A 17,394-nucleotide genomic window follows, 5' to 3' on the forward strand; every position below is an offset into this window, starting at 1 on the left:
TTTCACCGTGTTAGCCAGGATGGTCTCGATCTCCTGACCTCATGATCCACCCGCCTCGGCCTCCCAAAGTGCTGGGATTACAGGCGTGAGCCACCACGCCCGGCTGGGTGCATTTTTAAATAAGGGGCATGATTATGTATTACTAGGATGTTAACTCATCCATTCTTTATAACAATAAAAAAATTAAAAGCAGAAGAGACAGGTTAAATTATAGTATATCCACATTACGGATTAACTGCAATTTAAAATTCCACATGATACGGGTTTAAGACAAAGCTGAGTAAAAAAAAGAGCAAGTCTCAGAACAGTACGCACAGTATGAGTCAACTTGTAATTTTTTTGTTTTTGGTTTGAGATGGAATCTCGCTCTGTCACCCAGGCTGCAGTGCAATGGTGCAATATCAGCTTACTGCATCCTTCGCCTCCCGGGTTCAAGCGATTCTCCTGCCTCGGCCTCTTAAGTAGCTGGGACTACAGGCACCCACCACCATGTCCAGCTAATTTTTTGTATTTTTAGTAGAGACGGGGTTTCACCATATTCACCAAGCTGGTCTCGAACTCCTGACCTTGTGATCTGCCCACCTTTCCCTCCCAAAGTGCTAGGATTACAAGTGTGAGCCACCTTGCCTGGCCTGTAATTTTTTAATTATATAGGTGTGGATGTCTACTGTAAAATGATATGCACAAAATTGTTAATGGTGATTACCACTCAAAAGGAAAGTGGGATAAAGAAGACACAGAGAGAAGGATTGTGACTTTTTACTCTAAATATTTCTATACTGAGGTTTTTATAAACATGTATTATATATAGAGATTGCATAATTTTCTAAAATGAGGATAAAGACTGTACTAGTCATCTATTGCTGGATAACAAATTGTTAGAAATTTAACAGCTTTAAACAACACACATAAATTTTCTCATGTTTCTGCGGGTCAGAAGTCAAGGCACAGCTGAACTGGGTCCTCTGCTTAGGGCCACAAAAGGCTGCAATCGTGATTGGACTAGGCCTGGGTTCTGATCTAGAAGCTCAACTAGGGAAGGATTCACTTCCCAACTCATGTGGATGTCAGCAGCATTCAGTTCCTTATGACTATCTGATTCATGTATGATTCATGGCAGCTGCTTCTTCCAAAGCCAGCAATGGGAATGACAGCAAGTCTACTAGCAAGATGAAGTAATATAATCCTGGGAATAATATCCCATTACCATTGCCATAATCTACTGATTAGAAGCAAGTCATGGGTCCTGCCCACACTCAAGGGGAGGGGATTATATAAGGGTATGAACCCCAGAAGGAGGATCATGAAGACCACTATCAAGACAATTAAGGTCTTTACCAGACCTCCATGTTAAGTATCTGAAGGCTGATCAGAAAGATAATATATATTGATATAGCTCATGATTGTAGATCTAAATGAAATTAACCAAACTATACATGCATGAGATCTAAGTCTATGGTCTCCTTAGTAACATTTTCTAAAGTCATGCTCCAAACTCAAATAAAACTAAAATATTTCACTGTCTAGAAAATAGGCAGATAGGCCAGGCATGGTGGTTCATGCCTGTAATCCCAGCACTTTGGGAGACCAAGGTGGGCATATCACTTAAGGTCAGGAGTTCAACATGGTGAAACCATGTCTCTACTAAACACAAAAATAAGCCAGGCATGGTGGTGCATGCCTGTAATCCCAGCTACTCTGGAGGCTGAGGAAGCAGAATTGCCTGAACCTAGGAGGTGGAGGTTACAGTGAGCCAAGACTGTGCCACTGCACTCTAGCCTGGATGACAGAGTAAGACTCCATCTCGAAAAAAAAAGAAAAAGAAAAAGAAAAGAAAATAGGCAGATATTTGACATAAAAATGCAGTAACAGATATATAATAGCAATGCTATATATAGAAAATATGGGTAATAAGATTATCTTAAACCAAGAAATATGAAAAATGAAAGCAAAGAAGAGAACCAGGACAGGACTACTAGTTAAGTGTTGAAGCTGTTTGGTGTGAAATGCTAAGTACACTAGTATATGATGTATACTGGTGGAAAAAATAAAGCGTGAGAATAAGCCAGACAGAATATGACCTTACCATACTTCTAACAAGTTAGGAACAAGGCTATATACCATATCCTACAGGAAGAATAAAAGTAAAGGAAAGGTGCCATCTCTACTGAATAGGGAGTCCTAACAAAAAGGCTTCAAAAGGACTCTGCATGTTTAATAATATAAAAAGGCTAGGACACAAACAGCATAATCTAAAATGCCATTAGAAATACTTCACATACAAAAAGGTCTAAGTAAAGCAGGATTTTATAAAGTGATCAAAAAAGAAACACTAAGGGGGAAAAATCTTTTAAGATTAAAGAGGTTTTTCAAAGGACAAGTTGAAGTGGCTGTAAAATTTATGAGGCAGCATTAAACTTCAGTTCTAAGTAACAATAAATTATTCACTATAAAAACATACATGTGTCAAATATTATAAGCCTCTTAAACTTTTTAAAACAATTTCTTGCAGAACTGATTAGATATATTAGGTCAAGGTTAGCAGATAGTAACTTTTTCATTAGCACACTATGATCACTCAGAGTAAAGGGGCAAATTTAGAAAAGAAATAAGAAGACAGAACCATCAATAGCCGATACACTACCACATGTGATCTGATGTCACACATGATACATATTTCACCTTAAAATCAGTTTTCTTGGCTTTAGCTAAAGTAAATGTTATTTTTAAATGCCTTCATGTATGTAAAAACTACAAATATCTGTTAACTAATGTAAATCAAATTGAAATTTTAAAAATAATCAAGTTAAAACTATTAAACTAAAAGAAACATGATACCCTGAGATCTTCTGTTTTGGCAGCCCTAATTGACCTTAGTGATTCTGACATTTGACAGATGATATTTTAAGCATGTCCTTTCCAGTTCTTTCATTGTCATATTCCTCACAGTGTGTGAAGGCAATCGCTATAACCTACATCCAAGCTTCCCTCCACGTTTTCTAAAATTTATGCTTCCCTCAACGTTTTCTGAAATGTTAAAAAGAAAAAAAAAATCCTTTTAGGTCATTTCCTCTGCCACAATATACCCGTCTCAAAGGGATTTTGTCCAGATTAAATATGTGGCAGTGTCTAACTCAATCTACTCATTCATGCATGCATTCACTCTTGAATATAGATACTTACGGAATTCCTAACACGTTCCTGCCCAGTGCTAGGGCCTGGAAATATAGCAAATACAGCAAACAGCAAAAACACAAGTTCCTACCTCATGAAATGTACAGTCTAGCACACAGGACAGATAGTAAGCCTCTACGCATAGGATGAAGGCAGCAAAGAAACACAGAGTACCAACGGAGTAAATAACGGGGTCACCTAAACTGCCCTGGGATATGAGACAAGGGCTTTTTTCACGCTGCGATCTCTGAAGGATGGGTGGACTCACCAGGGTCACAAGAGTGCCTGCCTTTCCCATTACTTATTATATAACCGACAACGAATGCCTCATACTCTAGCGATCCTTTTGCATTAAAATGTCATTTAATAATAGGTGACCAACAAAGAGAATTAAGTTATTTTTTACAATTCTGGGGATTTCACTATGGTTTCATTTCTCAAAAAGGTCAATGAGTAACAGGTGAAGGATATTCTCATTGTATTTTCTCAAACTTTCTCCTGTGTTCCAAAGAAGAAAAAAATCTATTCACCTGGACTCCCTGGAAATCTCAAATCTATTTCCTATCCTGAACGCTTCTCTTATACACACCTGAATCCCTGCAAATATTTCCATGACTATGCACAGCCACTGCATTCAAACTATCCATGCGCTCATCTCTCTCCCCCACTCATCTAAAGCAGTGGTTATAAATCAAATGTCCAGAGGACTTAACAGATGAGTGATTTACTGCCAGATATAAGGATATCCTTCACTTCTACAAAGACATAGTGTCTGTCTCTCCCCTTCTGTTTTTTGTTCATAGATGAGGTCTCACTCTATTGCTTAGGCTGGCCTCACACTCCTGGGCCTAAGCTATCCTTCTGCTTCCACCTCTTGAATAGCTGGGACCACAGAGGCACAGCTGTGCCCAACCCTCTCCCCTTCTTAAATCACAAGATCCCTCTTTCCTACCTTTCTTCTTTCACTTGATAGAACATAAAAATAGAAAAACAAATACTTCATTTTCCTCTTAATCCTACTTAAAGGAGAAAAAAAAAAACTCAAGCTCAGTAACAGATGCAGTAGACATCAAATTTGGTGTCAGGAATTAGCAGGAAATCGTGAAGGCATACACTAATGGGGGTAACCAAGTACTACTTAGCTCCAACCTAGGGCTGTCTCCTGGAAAGATTTGTAGGTGTCCAGTTTTAAAGAGAAGCCAGAAAGTTGGGCTTTTATAGGAAATCCCCCAAATGTTAATTTTCACAACTCAGTTAAAATTGTTAAAGACACTGCTGAAGTCCAACAAAACAAATCTACGATTCATTCAGTCCTGGAAGATCACAAATTTTCAAACTATGCTCTAAACTCTAAGACACAGGAAACTACTTTAGTTCACCTTTAGACCGTAAACTCCGCATTCATTACATCTAGAAAGGAACCCAGAATTTAGCTGGACTCTTAGCAGATATTTTGGCAAACAACTGAGGTCTTTTGCAGCAAAACTAAGAATTATATTTTTCTTTGTATACAGACCACAATCTCTTTATACCTCCACATAAAGAGATGGCTTTGAAGGCTACAAAAATTCTACAATTATACCTCTTCTAATTGTAATTCTCCTATGAATGTAAAAATAAGTATTTTAACACCACACTCCCTACAGACTCATCTATTCGTTTCTTTTTACTCTTCTGAACATGCCCTTAATTATTTCACCTCTTCCTTTTTGCCTCCCCATTCTGTTTCTCCTTTCTACTGAAATAATTTCATATGGACTGGATCTCTCGCTTTTGTTTATCTTTTTCGACCATGATATCTCAGGTCTGAAAAACATATAAACAGACTACATCAACTGTGGAGACATTTCAAATTACTAATAACATTTCTAGATCTGTTTAATGAATAAACCAAAAAAATTATAGTGGACAAGAAAGATTATACTGTTAACAGAAACAGATTTCTAAAATTAAAATTACCAAGAGAATGATGAGGAATGAAGTATAAAGTATAGTACATGGTAATTGACACTGTCCTATATTTTAACATTTCAAGGAATAAGGACAAACAGAAAAGTAAAAATTTGATAAAAGTCCAAATTTAAATCTATCCCTTCCCTGAAGCCAAAAATTATGCTACCACAATAATGGCCTTTTAGTACATTTCAAAAATTCAGAAATTTTTTTTTGCACTAAAAAAACCTATTTGTTTAATACTCGAGTAAGAAAGCACAGTCTAACGGGGTTTATGCTTACATTCATTATACCATTAAGTGAAAACAAATATTGTTCAAGTTGGATTTGCAGGATGTTATATTTTGTTCAAGTTATTGATAATGCTTTTAATGTATGCTTGTCATAAAGGAAAATACATAATTATGTCATTTAAAGATGCTCAAGGACCACTTGTCAAGCCATCAAAAATATATATGAAGTTAATAGGTATCTATTAAATGGCTAAAAATATAAAATAATCTTGAATGTGCACTTAAGGGAAAAGTAAACTACTTACTATTAAAAAAAAAAAAAAAAGGAAAAACAGAATGTATAAATCAGCTCCAAAGACAGACTAAATGATGAAACACATTCAAAATCCCATTCTCTTAGCATACCTGTAGACATCAGTCGGCGACCGTACCAAAGTGTTATCTTCTCCGGAAGAAAGTTTCCATGATTCATTTAATTTGTGTTCACTTGTCTCCAGCTCACCCAGTACCCAGGCTGGTAATCCCTCTGGGCTTGAACCTTTTGCTTGTGCTGGATTTGGTTCATCAAAATAGATGGACTGATTTTTAAAAATCAGAAAAATTATTCTTTCAAAATGTACTATAATAAAACCACTAAAATTTCCATCAAGTTTCAAGTTTGATAACAGCCTTTCCAATACTCAAATTCAATTACATTCAAACATTTAAAAAATTCAATATACAATGAATTATGAGATATTAAATACATTAAGTGATAACATATTTACATTTTAGTTGCACTCTACTGTCTAAGAAATACAATAAACAGAAGTACACAACAGATAAATCTGATAGTAATGTTTATATTACAAAAGGAATATTAGTTAAATATGAAAAGTTAAATACAAAGTTTTTTTTTAATTATGTGCTATCTTATCTCTTTCTGTAATCACTAACTACTTTACACACACACACAAAAAAAGAAATCAGTGGGAAGAGAAACACAAAACAATGCAACCCAAGAATTAAAATTAGGAATCCCTTGACAAGATGGGAACAGCAGAGTAAAAAACCTGGGATTTAGTTCTGGTCACACTACTAACTAGCTGGGAAACCCAAGAGAGTTCTCTAAACTTTCTCATTATTATGATTTGTTAAATAAAGCCCTTCCCTTTGACTCTATGAAATTAAGTGTGAATGGGAAAACATGATACAATATACTCATATCTTCACATCTAGATGTGCTTCATAATGTTCTACCTTTACACATTTCTAAAGAAAACTCTGCATTGACTGTACACCTCTGCAACAATTCTCCCAATCCTACAGACAAAATCCTCAAGGCACTGTTCTTTAGGGTGGATGACACAAGACCCTCCACTCCATATGGGACAGGCACAGAAATTTCTTTTAAATGATATAGTCATTAAAACTTTTGGCATTGTGCCACAGAAAACAGGAATTATTCTCTAATGTTCACCATGCCACTTGACTAAACTATGCTTTAAGTAAACTGATAAAATATAAATAGTTTTAAAATACATCACACAGAATTCTGCAGTTCATGGAAAAAATACATAAATATCCTAATAGCAACTACCAAACTTACCAATACCAGGTACTCCAGATCTCTAGTACTCAAATGCCACACAAACCAAGGTATATTTTATGGTTACAAGGACCAGGACAGTGACAATTTATACACCAAGCATAATCATAACTGCCTTTGCAATAAAGCTGATTTTGACAATGAAATTAAGTACAGAAAATGACTTTTAAACTCCAACTTTTTTTTTTTTTTTTTTTTTTTTGAGGCGGAGTCTCGCTCTGTCGCCCGGACTGGAGTGCAGTGGCCGGATCTCAGCTCACTGCAACCTCCGCCTCCCAGGTTTACGCCATTCTCCTGCCTCAGCCTCCCAAGTAGCTGGGACTACAGGCGCCCGCCACCTCGCCCGGCTAGTTTTTGTATTTTTAGTAGAGACGGTGTTTCACCGTGTTAGCCAGGATGGTCTCGATCTCCTGACCTCGTGATCCGCCCGTCTCGGCCTCCCAAAGTGCTGGGATTACAGGCTTGAGCCACCGCGCCCGGCTTAAACTCCAACTTATTACTGTCATTTTATTAGAGTAGAAAGAATTTTTACAAATCACGCACTTCAACCTCTCACGAATGTTTAAATAATGTATATGAGTTCAAAAACTAGAAAGTACTGAATTATGTAAAAATTACCATTATAATCCAGTGAAAATTAATAAAAAGTAAAGCTCAATATAAAAAATTTCATTTTCAGTTTTTTAGAAATATTATTGAATATTGAGGGATAAATAAATCAGTAAGGATACTCCTCTTATAAGCAATACACATATTTTATTAAAGGTGGAAAAAAATGAATCAAGAAGAAAAAAACAATTTTAATATATTACCTAGCACATACAACCTAATAGTATTACCATTCCCCAAAGGGATGGTAACTTGATGCTTTTTATAAAAAATGAAACTTACATATATATATATATATTTTGTTCATTGATACCTACCATGTATGAAGGTAGAATTTTTAGTGTCCCGGGTTCAGGTCGGTGTGTAAAAGGGCCTTCAAGCACACCTCGTTTAAGCATATGCAATAACAATTTTGCATACAGGTTCCGATTCTTCCTCCCCATTATTCCTGCACCTGTTCCTGAAGGCTCACACAGCTTTCTAATCCAAAGAGCACACCTCTGCCGTTCTATAAATACATAAGAACTATTAGAAACTTGATTTTTTATAAAATGAAACATTCGATTACAAAGACCTATAATAGCACCTGCTTTAATCTAAAAGAAGGACCCACAAACCTTTTCTGTTAAAGGCCAGAGAGTACATACTTTAGGCTTCACAGGCCACAGGAGCTCTGGCACAACCACGCTGCCACTGTAGTGTGAAAGCACTCAGAGAGTGTAGGAAAACAAATGGCATGACTATGTTCCAATAAAACCTGACAAAAAAGACTGTGGGCAGGAGTTGGCCCATGGGCCATTGTCTGCTAACTCCTGGTCTACAATTTAATGTTATTAGGTAATTGGTTAATGAGAAAGACAAACGCAAAGAAACACTTTCACAAAAATAAAATCTCTAGATTATCATTAAAAAACTTTTTAAATTTTTAATTATTGTGAGTACACAGTAGATATATATATTTAGGCAGTACATGAGATATTTCGATACAGGCATGTAATGTATAATTATCACATCAGGATAAATGGGGTATCTATCCATCACCTCAAGCATCTATCCTTTGTGTTATAAACAATCCAATTATACTTAGTTATTTTTAAATATGCCATTAAATTATTACTGACTGTAGTCACTCTGTTGTGCTGTCAAATACTAGGTCTTACTCACTTTATGTCTTTGTACCCATTAACCATCCCCACTTCCCTCTGTACCCATCCTTCCCAGCCTCCATTCTTCTCTCTATCTCCATGAGTTCAATTGTTTTAATTTTTAGCTCCCACAAATTACTGAGGATATATGAAGATTGTCTTTCTGTGCCTAGCTTATTTCACTTAACATAATGTCCCCCAGTTCCGGCCATGTTGTTGCAAATGATAGGGTCTCCTTTTTTATGGCTGAATAGTACTCCGTTGTGTACATGTACCACATTTTCTTTATCCATTTGTCTGTTGATGGACACTTACGTTGCTTCCAAATCTTGGCTATTGTGAACAGAGCTGCCACAAACATGGGAGTGCAGATATCTCTTCAATACACTAATTTCCTTTCTTTTGGGTATATAACTAGCAGTGGAACTGCTGAATCACATGGTAGCTCTATTTTCTAGTTTTTCTGAGGAACCTCAAACTCTTCTCCACAGTCACTCCACTAATTTGTATTCCCACCAAAAATGCAGGAGAGTTCCCTTTTCTCCACATCCTTGCCAGCATTTGCTATTGCCTGTCTTTGGATTAAAGTCATTTTAACTGGGATGAAATAATATCTCACTGTAGTTTTCATCTGCGTTGCTCTGATGATCAATGATGTTGAACATCTTGTCATATGCCTGTTTACCATTTGTATGTCTTCTTTTGAGAAATGTTTATTTAGATCTTTTGCCCATTTTTAAATCAGATTATTTGATTTTTTTTTGTATAGAGTTATTTGAGCTCCTTATATATTCTGGTTATTCCCTTCTCAGATGAAAAGTTTGAAAAGATTTTCTCTCATTCGCTGGATTGTGTCTTCACTTTGTTTCCTTTGCAGGAACTTTTTAACTTAATGAGATCCCATTTGTCCATTATCGCTTTGGTTGCCTGTGCTTTTGGAGTATTACCCAAGAAACCTTTGCCCAGACCAATATCCTGAAGATTTTCCCCAATGTTTCTTTTAGTAGTTTCCTTGTTTGAGGTCTTAGATTTCAGTCTTTAATCCATTTTTATTTTTGTATATGGTGGGAGACAGGAGTCTAGTTTCATTCTTCTGTATATGGATATTGAAAACTCGATATCCATATACAGAAGAATGCCTTTAAAAATGTTTGTATTTTTTGCTGTGAAAATTATGTAATCACAGAACAAACTCACGAAATATTGGGATTACTTTGTACAAGAAGAAAATTTAGTAAAATTCATCAGTGAAGCCATCAAGTCCAGGGCTTTTCTTTGCTGGGAGACTTTTTATAAATAAATTTCTGCGATAAAATTTTGTTACAATTTTGCATCTCTAAAATAATTTTAGATATATTGAAAAATCTTTCTACAATTTTAATTATGTAAACCTTGAAAGAGATAAAATGCAATCTCCAATTTATCTAAGCATTTTCAAATTACTCTAAAATTAAATCTTGAATGTTTTATTTATGAAATTCAATAATATCCAGGGAGTTGTAGCTGATCGGTTGAGGGTTTTAACATCTTTAAAAATAACTGAGCACAATTTACATGCCATTTTTTAAAATAATTATTCTTTTCAAAATCTACCTAAAAATTACAGCACAGTTTAATCCACATATAAAGGTCTATATTATCTTGCCATGACACAGGACTGTTTTAGGTCTCATGAAAACTATTCTGGTAATAATTTTTTATCGTCTAAGTCAATTTGAGGATTACATATCTAATGCAAATCATAAATCTGCTCTAATCTTTTAGTTTACCAAGGTCATATTCATTTATTGTTTTACCTACAAAAATCACTAAGACCAGATTTACTATGGTGCAAATATCATTTCAGGTTGGAAACCTATGCCTTTAAAAATGTTTGTATATTTTGCTGTGAAAATTATATAATCACGAAACAAACTTCATGAAATATTGGGAACACCATGAACATGAAGAAAATACAAAAGTGTGGCCGGGCGCGGTGGCTCAGGCCTGTAATCCCAGTGCTTTGGGAGGCCAAGGCAGGCGGATCACGATGTCAGGAGATCGAGACCATCCTGGCTAACACGGTGAAACCCCATCTCTACTAAAAATACAAAAAATTAGCCGGGTGTGGTGGCGGGCCCCTGTAGTCCCAGCTACTCGGGAGGCTGAGGCAGGAGAATGGTGGGAACCTGGGAGGCGGAGCTTGCAGTGAGCCGAGATGGCGCCACTGCACTCCAGCCTGGGCGACAGAGTGAGACTCCGTCTCAAAAAAAAACAACAACAACAACAACAACAAAAACGAAAATACAAAAGTGAAACTGATAAACTTAAGTAAATAGTTCTTTAATCTACATACTTTCCACATCCCATAGCAAATTTAAACCTATATAATATTCTAATGCCCAGAATTCAGTACAATTTGGTTAATGAAAGAATGCATTCCTCTATGTAAAATAATGGGAAAACCCATTATCACAAGTAGAATTTAGCAATAAGATGTAATTTATTATTAATTTCTAGTTCTTGATTAAGATGTGAGTTTCAGATTGCTCATTATAAACTAAATAAAAGAAAGCTATGGATGTACCAATACTGACAATATGTCAAGGAATCAAAGATTACAATTAATGAATTTTATGTAGCTAAAATCTTTTTTTTTTTTTCTTCTGAGATGGAGTCTCACTCTGTCGCTCAGGCTGGAGTGCAGTGGCATGATCTCGGATCACTGCAAGCTCTGCCTCCCAGGTTCATGCCATTCTCCTGCCTCAGTCTCCCAAGTAGCTGGGACTACAGGCGCCCACCACCACGCCCGTCCAATTTTTTTTTATATTTTTAGTAGAGACGGGGTTTCACCATGTTAGCCAGGATGGTCTCAACCTCCTGACCTCATGATCCGCCCACCTCGGCCTCCCAAAGTACTGGGATTACAGACATGAGCCACCACGCCTGGCCCCTAAAACCTTTTTTTTAAAGAAGATAAAATATGAGGATGGTTTAATTTGAAATACATTTACAATGAGAAATTTCAATACAAATGTTTCCTAATCAGCAAATCTAAGACAAAAAGAAAAAAAGGTAGTGAATATCAGAAGAGGATGCAATATAAAAATATCATTAGATATCATTCAAATAATCACGAACGAGTCATGGGACATGAAATATTCATTTGAAAAATAGCAGAGGAAGAAAGAAGTTAAAGCCTGACAAGGTCAAGAGAAGAAGGCAGAGGAGGAGATCTTCAAGGGAAGACCATGCAACTTACCCAGGACTGAAGGCCCTAGAACAATAGGTGACCACAGAATGCATCATTTATATATCATACTCCCTTCTCCTAACACAAGTCCCTGGAATAAATACAATAGTCTCCACTTATCCATGGTTTTACTTTCCTGTTTCATTCACCCACACTCGAATGCAGTCCAAAAATAGGTGAGTACAGTACAATAAGATATTTTGAAAGAAAGAGGAAAATTACTTTCACACGATTTGTATTACAGTATATTATTATAATTGTTCTAGCTATTGTTGTTAATCTCATACTGTACCTAATTGATAAACTAAATTTAATCATCAGTGTGTATGTACGGGAAAAGACACAGCGTATATAGGTTTTAGTACTATCAGCTGTTTCAGGCAGCCTCTGGGGGTCTTGGAACATATTCCTCAAGATAAGGGGGGATTACTATATTTAATACTGAGTCAGTTCCTCACTGACTATAGAGTCCACTCAGACATCTCAGCGAAACAGGCAACTTGGAAAAAGTAAAAGCCATAGTTTTTTTATCTCACTCCAAACCTACCCCTCAAAAGCTACCAAGTCACATTTACCTTTACAGCCAATCTTATGCCTACTATGGCTTAGAGAATCTTCCCAGTCCCCAAAATTCTCTCCAATTGCTCTCTAGTGCCTTAAGTTACATGAAAATTCTCTAACTTGAGAAAAAGACTTTCATTCCATAATTAGAAATAACAGGCCAGGAATTGGAGACAAGACAGCAACAAAACTTTATTCACACTGGATTTTGTTCCGCCAACCAATAAGCATAAAAGACCAATAGATTATTTTCTGCTTTGATAGACACAAGGGCCGGAGAACAGGAGAACAGTAGGCTCCTCCTGTCTCTGGCCCTTTCCATAGAAAGAAGAAAAATTTGCGAGAAAAATTTCCCGTACAGAAAAGAAAAAGATGTGAGAAAAAAGGTTGTAGCTAACTTTAGAGATCCACGTGCTATAAGCTCATGACATGTGAGAGGAGGCATCACAATAAGATCTTTCCACAGTTTGGCAGGACATTACCACTGAATTTCTATCTACCCTTGAACAACTCGGTGCAAATAGTCCCATGTGAATGGCAAAAATTGTTACTAGAGAAATTCAGTTTTTCTTCCATGTTGATAGTTCATTGGTTTGACTAAATAATATAAAGAAAAAAATTAATCTTAAGAATCTAATTTTCAAACATAATCTTACCTGTCCTATGGGGTAATTTTAGAACAAAGGGCTTCATATCAACCACAAAGTGATCAAATTCTGCATCCAGCTTCTCCCATTTTTCTTCTTCACTTCCCACTTCCATAATCCAATCTGTAAAATATTTTAAATCAAAATATTAAGGATATGTATGCTGAAAACTACAAAATTCTGATGAGAGAGATTTAAAAAAAAAAATGAGATAAATATCAGTTCTCCCCAAATTGACCTGTAGATTTAATGCAATTCCAATCAAAACCCAGCCGTATTATTTGTAGAGATAAGCTTAATTCTAAAATTTACATGCACAGGTAAAGGAACTACAGAGTCCAAACAATTTTGAAAAAGTACAAAGTTGGAGAACTTATACATTACCAGATGTTAAGATGTACTCCAAAGCCACAGTAGTCAAGACAATTGGTATTGGTGAAAGGACAGACAGATCAATGGAAAAGATCCAGAAACAGACCAAAACAAACATGAACAACTGATTTTCAACAAAGGTCCTGTCTAATTCCATTTGTGCGACACTCTAGAAAAGGCAAACAGTATAGGCATAAAGAACAGATCAGGCCGGGCGCGGTGGCTCACGCCTGTAATCCCAGCACTTTGGGAGGCCGAGACAGGCAGATCACGAGGTCAGGAGATCGAGACCATCCTGGCTAACATGGTGAAACCCCGTCTCTACTAAAAAATACAAAAAACTAGCCGGGCACGGTGGCAGGTGCCTGTAGTCCCAGCTACTTGGGAGGCTGAGGCAGGAGAATGGCGTAAAACCCGGGAGGCGGAGCTTGCAGCGAGCAGAGATAACATCACTGCACTCCAGCCTGGGCAACAGAGCAAGACTCCGTCTCAAAAAAAAAAAAGAAAAAAAAAAAAAAGAACAGATCAGCAGCTCACAGGGTTAGCAGTGGGGACAGAGTCTGAACATAAAGAGACGGGACAAGGAAACAATTTGGCGTGTTGGAATTGTTCTGTACACTGTCAATGGAGGAAGTTGTAAGAACCTACACATGTGTAAAAACTGATAGCACTATATGCCAAATAAAAGTGCATTTGCATTTGCTGTATATAAATTTAATTTTTTTTTTTTGAGACGCAGTCTTGCTCTGTCGCCCAGGCTACACAGTGCAATGACACAATCTTGGCTCACTGCAACCTCCGCCTCCTGGGTTCAAGCGATTCTCCTGCCCCAGCCTCCTAAGTAGCTGGGACTACAGGCACACACCACCATGCCTGGCTAATTTTTGTATTTTTAGTAGAGGCAGGGTTTCATAATGTTGGTTAGGCTGGTCTCGAACTCCTGACCTCATGATCCACCCACCTCAGCCTCCCAAAGTGCTGGGATTACAGGCATGAGCCACTGCACCCCACCAAATTTAAATCTTTTAATCCTCTTTAAAAACTGTAAAATATTGGTCATCATACTTCTTTCTAATTAACAAGAAAAACACTGAATACAAAGAGGGTGAATCCCAAAAATCAAAAGTGTAGGTTTTGACAAAATTCGTTAAGTTAAAAATACATCCACACTCTACATGTTCCTTTAAATTGTGAAATGTCCTGATAGGGATGTGCACTACCTTTACATTATGAATGGTGCCAATTTGCCGTTTATTCCATTTCCAAATTCTATATTTGGTGAAAAGCTTTGTTCTGCCTCATAAGCTATCTTGCTCCACAAACTGCCCTCTCTCTGCTAAACCAGCTTCTAATATTTACCACATTATCAAATGGTTTCCACCATTTCATTATCAACAACCTCTTCATAGAAAGAAGAGGTTTCTACCCTGTCTCTGTAAGTAAATCCTAGCTTTCGCTTGCTGACTTTACTTTCCTCAGTCATTAGAGGGAAGCCAAGGTCTCTCACAATCTCTCTCATTCTCTCTGTCTCTCCTCCCCCCACCCCCCCACCCACTCTCTCATGCATCCTCTGTAGTCTTTCACTTTCTCCACCCAACCACGCATTGAAAGGAAAACACCAAGATCCATCCTGCCACTTCCCAACTGCTGCTCTTCCTCCGTCAGCCCCAAAATCCCTCATGAGGCTCGAGGTTCCAACCATCTGACTACCATGTACTTCCCTTTCTCATCTCAGTCATCTTGCAAAGAAATCCTTCTGATACCAGCCTCTTGTCCTCTTTTTTCTTTTTTTTTTCTTTTTTTTTTTGAGATGGAGTCTCACTCTGTTACCCAGGCTGAAGTGCAGTGGCACAATCTCGGCTCACTACAACCTCCACCTCCCGGGTTCAAGGGATTCTCCTGCCTCAGTCTCCCGAGTAGCTGGGGCTACAGGTGCGTGCCACCACGCCCAGCTAATTTTTTGGATTTTTAGTAGAGACGCGGTTTCACTGTGTTAGCCAGGCTGGTCTTGATCTCCTGACCTCGTGATCTGTCTGCCTCGGCCTCCCAAAGTGATGAGATTACAGGCATGAGCCACCGCGCCCAGCCGCCTCTTGTCTTCTTAAATACTCTCTTCTTATTCCACTAGATCTTTCCTTTCTACTTGGCAAGGCTGCAATCCCTTGATGCCCTCCTTCATGCTCTACAGGGTTGCTGGAGAAAAATGGCACTGCCTTGTAGTCAGATGGCTTCCAACATTACCTGAACCCTCAGGAGTCTTGCTCTTTCCTACTCCACAAAGCAGCTTTAAAACTTTTCCCAAACATTTTACAGCCCCTTAAATAACTCCAGCCTCTCCTAACTCTCAATTTAAAAATCATACATCCTGCTTCATGGAAAAAATAACAGTCAGATGGTACCACCCCAAGATGTTATTCCTCCCACCTCTCAACTTACCTCTCAGAGAAAACACTCTTCCACCTCTGCTCCTGTATCAGACGCAATAACTCTCCCTCTACCTATCCTTTGTCAATTGCCTATTCGCTATGTAAAATTATCCATCTCCACTGACTCCTTCCCCTCTGATGGCAGCTGAGAAATACCTCAAAATCTGCCTGCTTCCCTATTCTCACTACCACGATCTCAGATAAAGGCCTGCCCACCACTTCCTTGAACTGCGGCAGCCCCATCATCTGTCTCCCTACTGCCAGTTTTCTCTGCTTGAGTCCATTTTCCTCACCTGCTCCAGAATGAGTTTCGTAATGACAAAGCTAAGCCTATCGCTTCCTGTTTAAAAATTTCTCGTGACTGCCTAAAACAGAATACTATCCAAACCCAAAGTTAGGCATAAAAGTACCTTTGCATTTAGGCCTGTCTCTCATACCACACACACACACACACACAAACACGCTTACTCTGCCTAACTACAGCAATGCCCACTTCCCTCTTGCCACAATGAACTCCTCACCATGATCAAACCCCCGAGCCATTATCTGATCCCACCTCCTTTTCATAGGCTATTCCCTCTACCTGGAGTCACATAAATGCAGCTCAAATGTCACCTGAGTGAAGCTGGCCCCCCTTACCCTAGACTGGCTGTTGCTCTGTTCTCAGTGTAAACTGTTCACATCGGTGTACAGCATTTACCATGTTGTTATTTTTTTTTACACATCTATGTATTATTATTTACATATCTTCCATTATCTGTGAGAAGCTCCTGGAAGGCAGGGACCATGATTTACACATCTTAGTAAGTACCTAGCTTATTACCAAGTACTCATCATTTTTTGTTTGGTTGGTTGGTTTTGTTTTACATCTGTACAATATACTCCATCAGTTATGTACTTGGTAACAGAAGGCTATGATACCAGTGCTGGATGTGAGATCATAATGTTGAAAAGCAACAATTCAAATGGATGAACAAACCCAAGGAAACTCATAAATCCAGAGTTTTAAAGCACAGCTCTGGCCTAGATGTACTCCAGGGCTGAAAGAGTATATACTGCCCATGTACTCAAACATTTGCCTGAGAACATCTATAGCTAAAGCTAAATAAAAAAGATTCCTCATAATCACTAATTCTCAATAAATCCTTTGACATGGGTAGGAAATGTTAGTGTTTAACATTAGAGGAAACTAAAATTTAACCATTAAATGACTAACTCAAAATCATGAAATCAAGCACAAAGCTCAGATTAAAATTCTGAAACCTCTAGCTCGCAGATCCATTACATCTGACCATTTACATATAAGTGACCAATATCTCCAACTAATTAAAAAGTATTTTGAAGCCCGGGTGCGGTGGCTCACACCTGTAATCCCAGCACTTTGGGAAGCTGAGGCAGGTGGATAACTTGAGGTCAGGAGTTCAAGACCAGCCTGGCCAACATGGTGAAACTCC

At 37.8% G+C, this 17,394-nt stretch overlaps 1 protein-coding gene across 2 annotated transcripts in view; it reads right to left on the reverse strand.

Moving 5' to 3' along the window:
• CEP112 (centrosomal protein 112kDa) overlaps positions 1-17,394 on the reverse strand; it is a 567,477-nt gene that overhangs the window by 540,197 nt on the left and 9,886 nt on the right. For both annotated transcript variants that reach the window (XM_011944093.1, XM_011944768.1), the window contains exons 2-4: positions 13,152-13,265; positions 7,875-8,065; positions 5,766-5,938 (exon numbers count right to left, since the gene is read on the reverse strand). In XM_011944093.1, coding sequence (XP_011799483.1) covers positions 5,766-5,938; positions 7,875-8,065; positions 13,152-13,257 — 470 coding nt within the window. In that variant the 5' untranslated portion in view covers positions 13,258-13,265. The remainder of the gene's footprint in view (positions 1-5,765; positions 5,939-7,874; positions 8,066-13,151; positions 13,266-17,394) is intronic.

The sequence above is a fragment of the Colobus angolensis genome, unplaced genomic scaffold (genome assembly GCF_000951035.1).
Source record: "Colobus angolensis palliatus isolate OR3802 unplaced genomic scaffold, Cang.pa_1.0 Scaffold1, whole genome shotgun sequence".
Taxonomy (NCBI): domain Eukaryota; kingdom Metazoa; phylum Chordata; class Mammalia; order Primates; family Cercopithecidae; genus Colobus; species Colobus angolensis.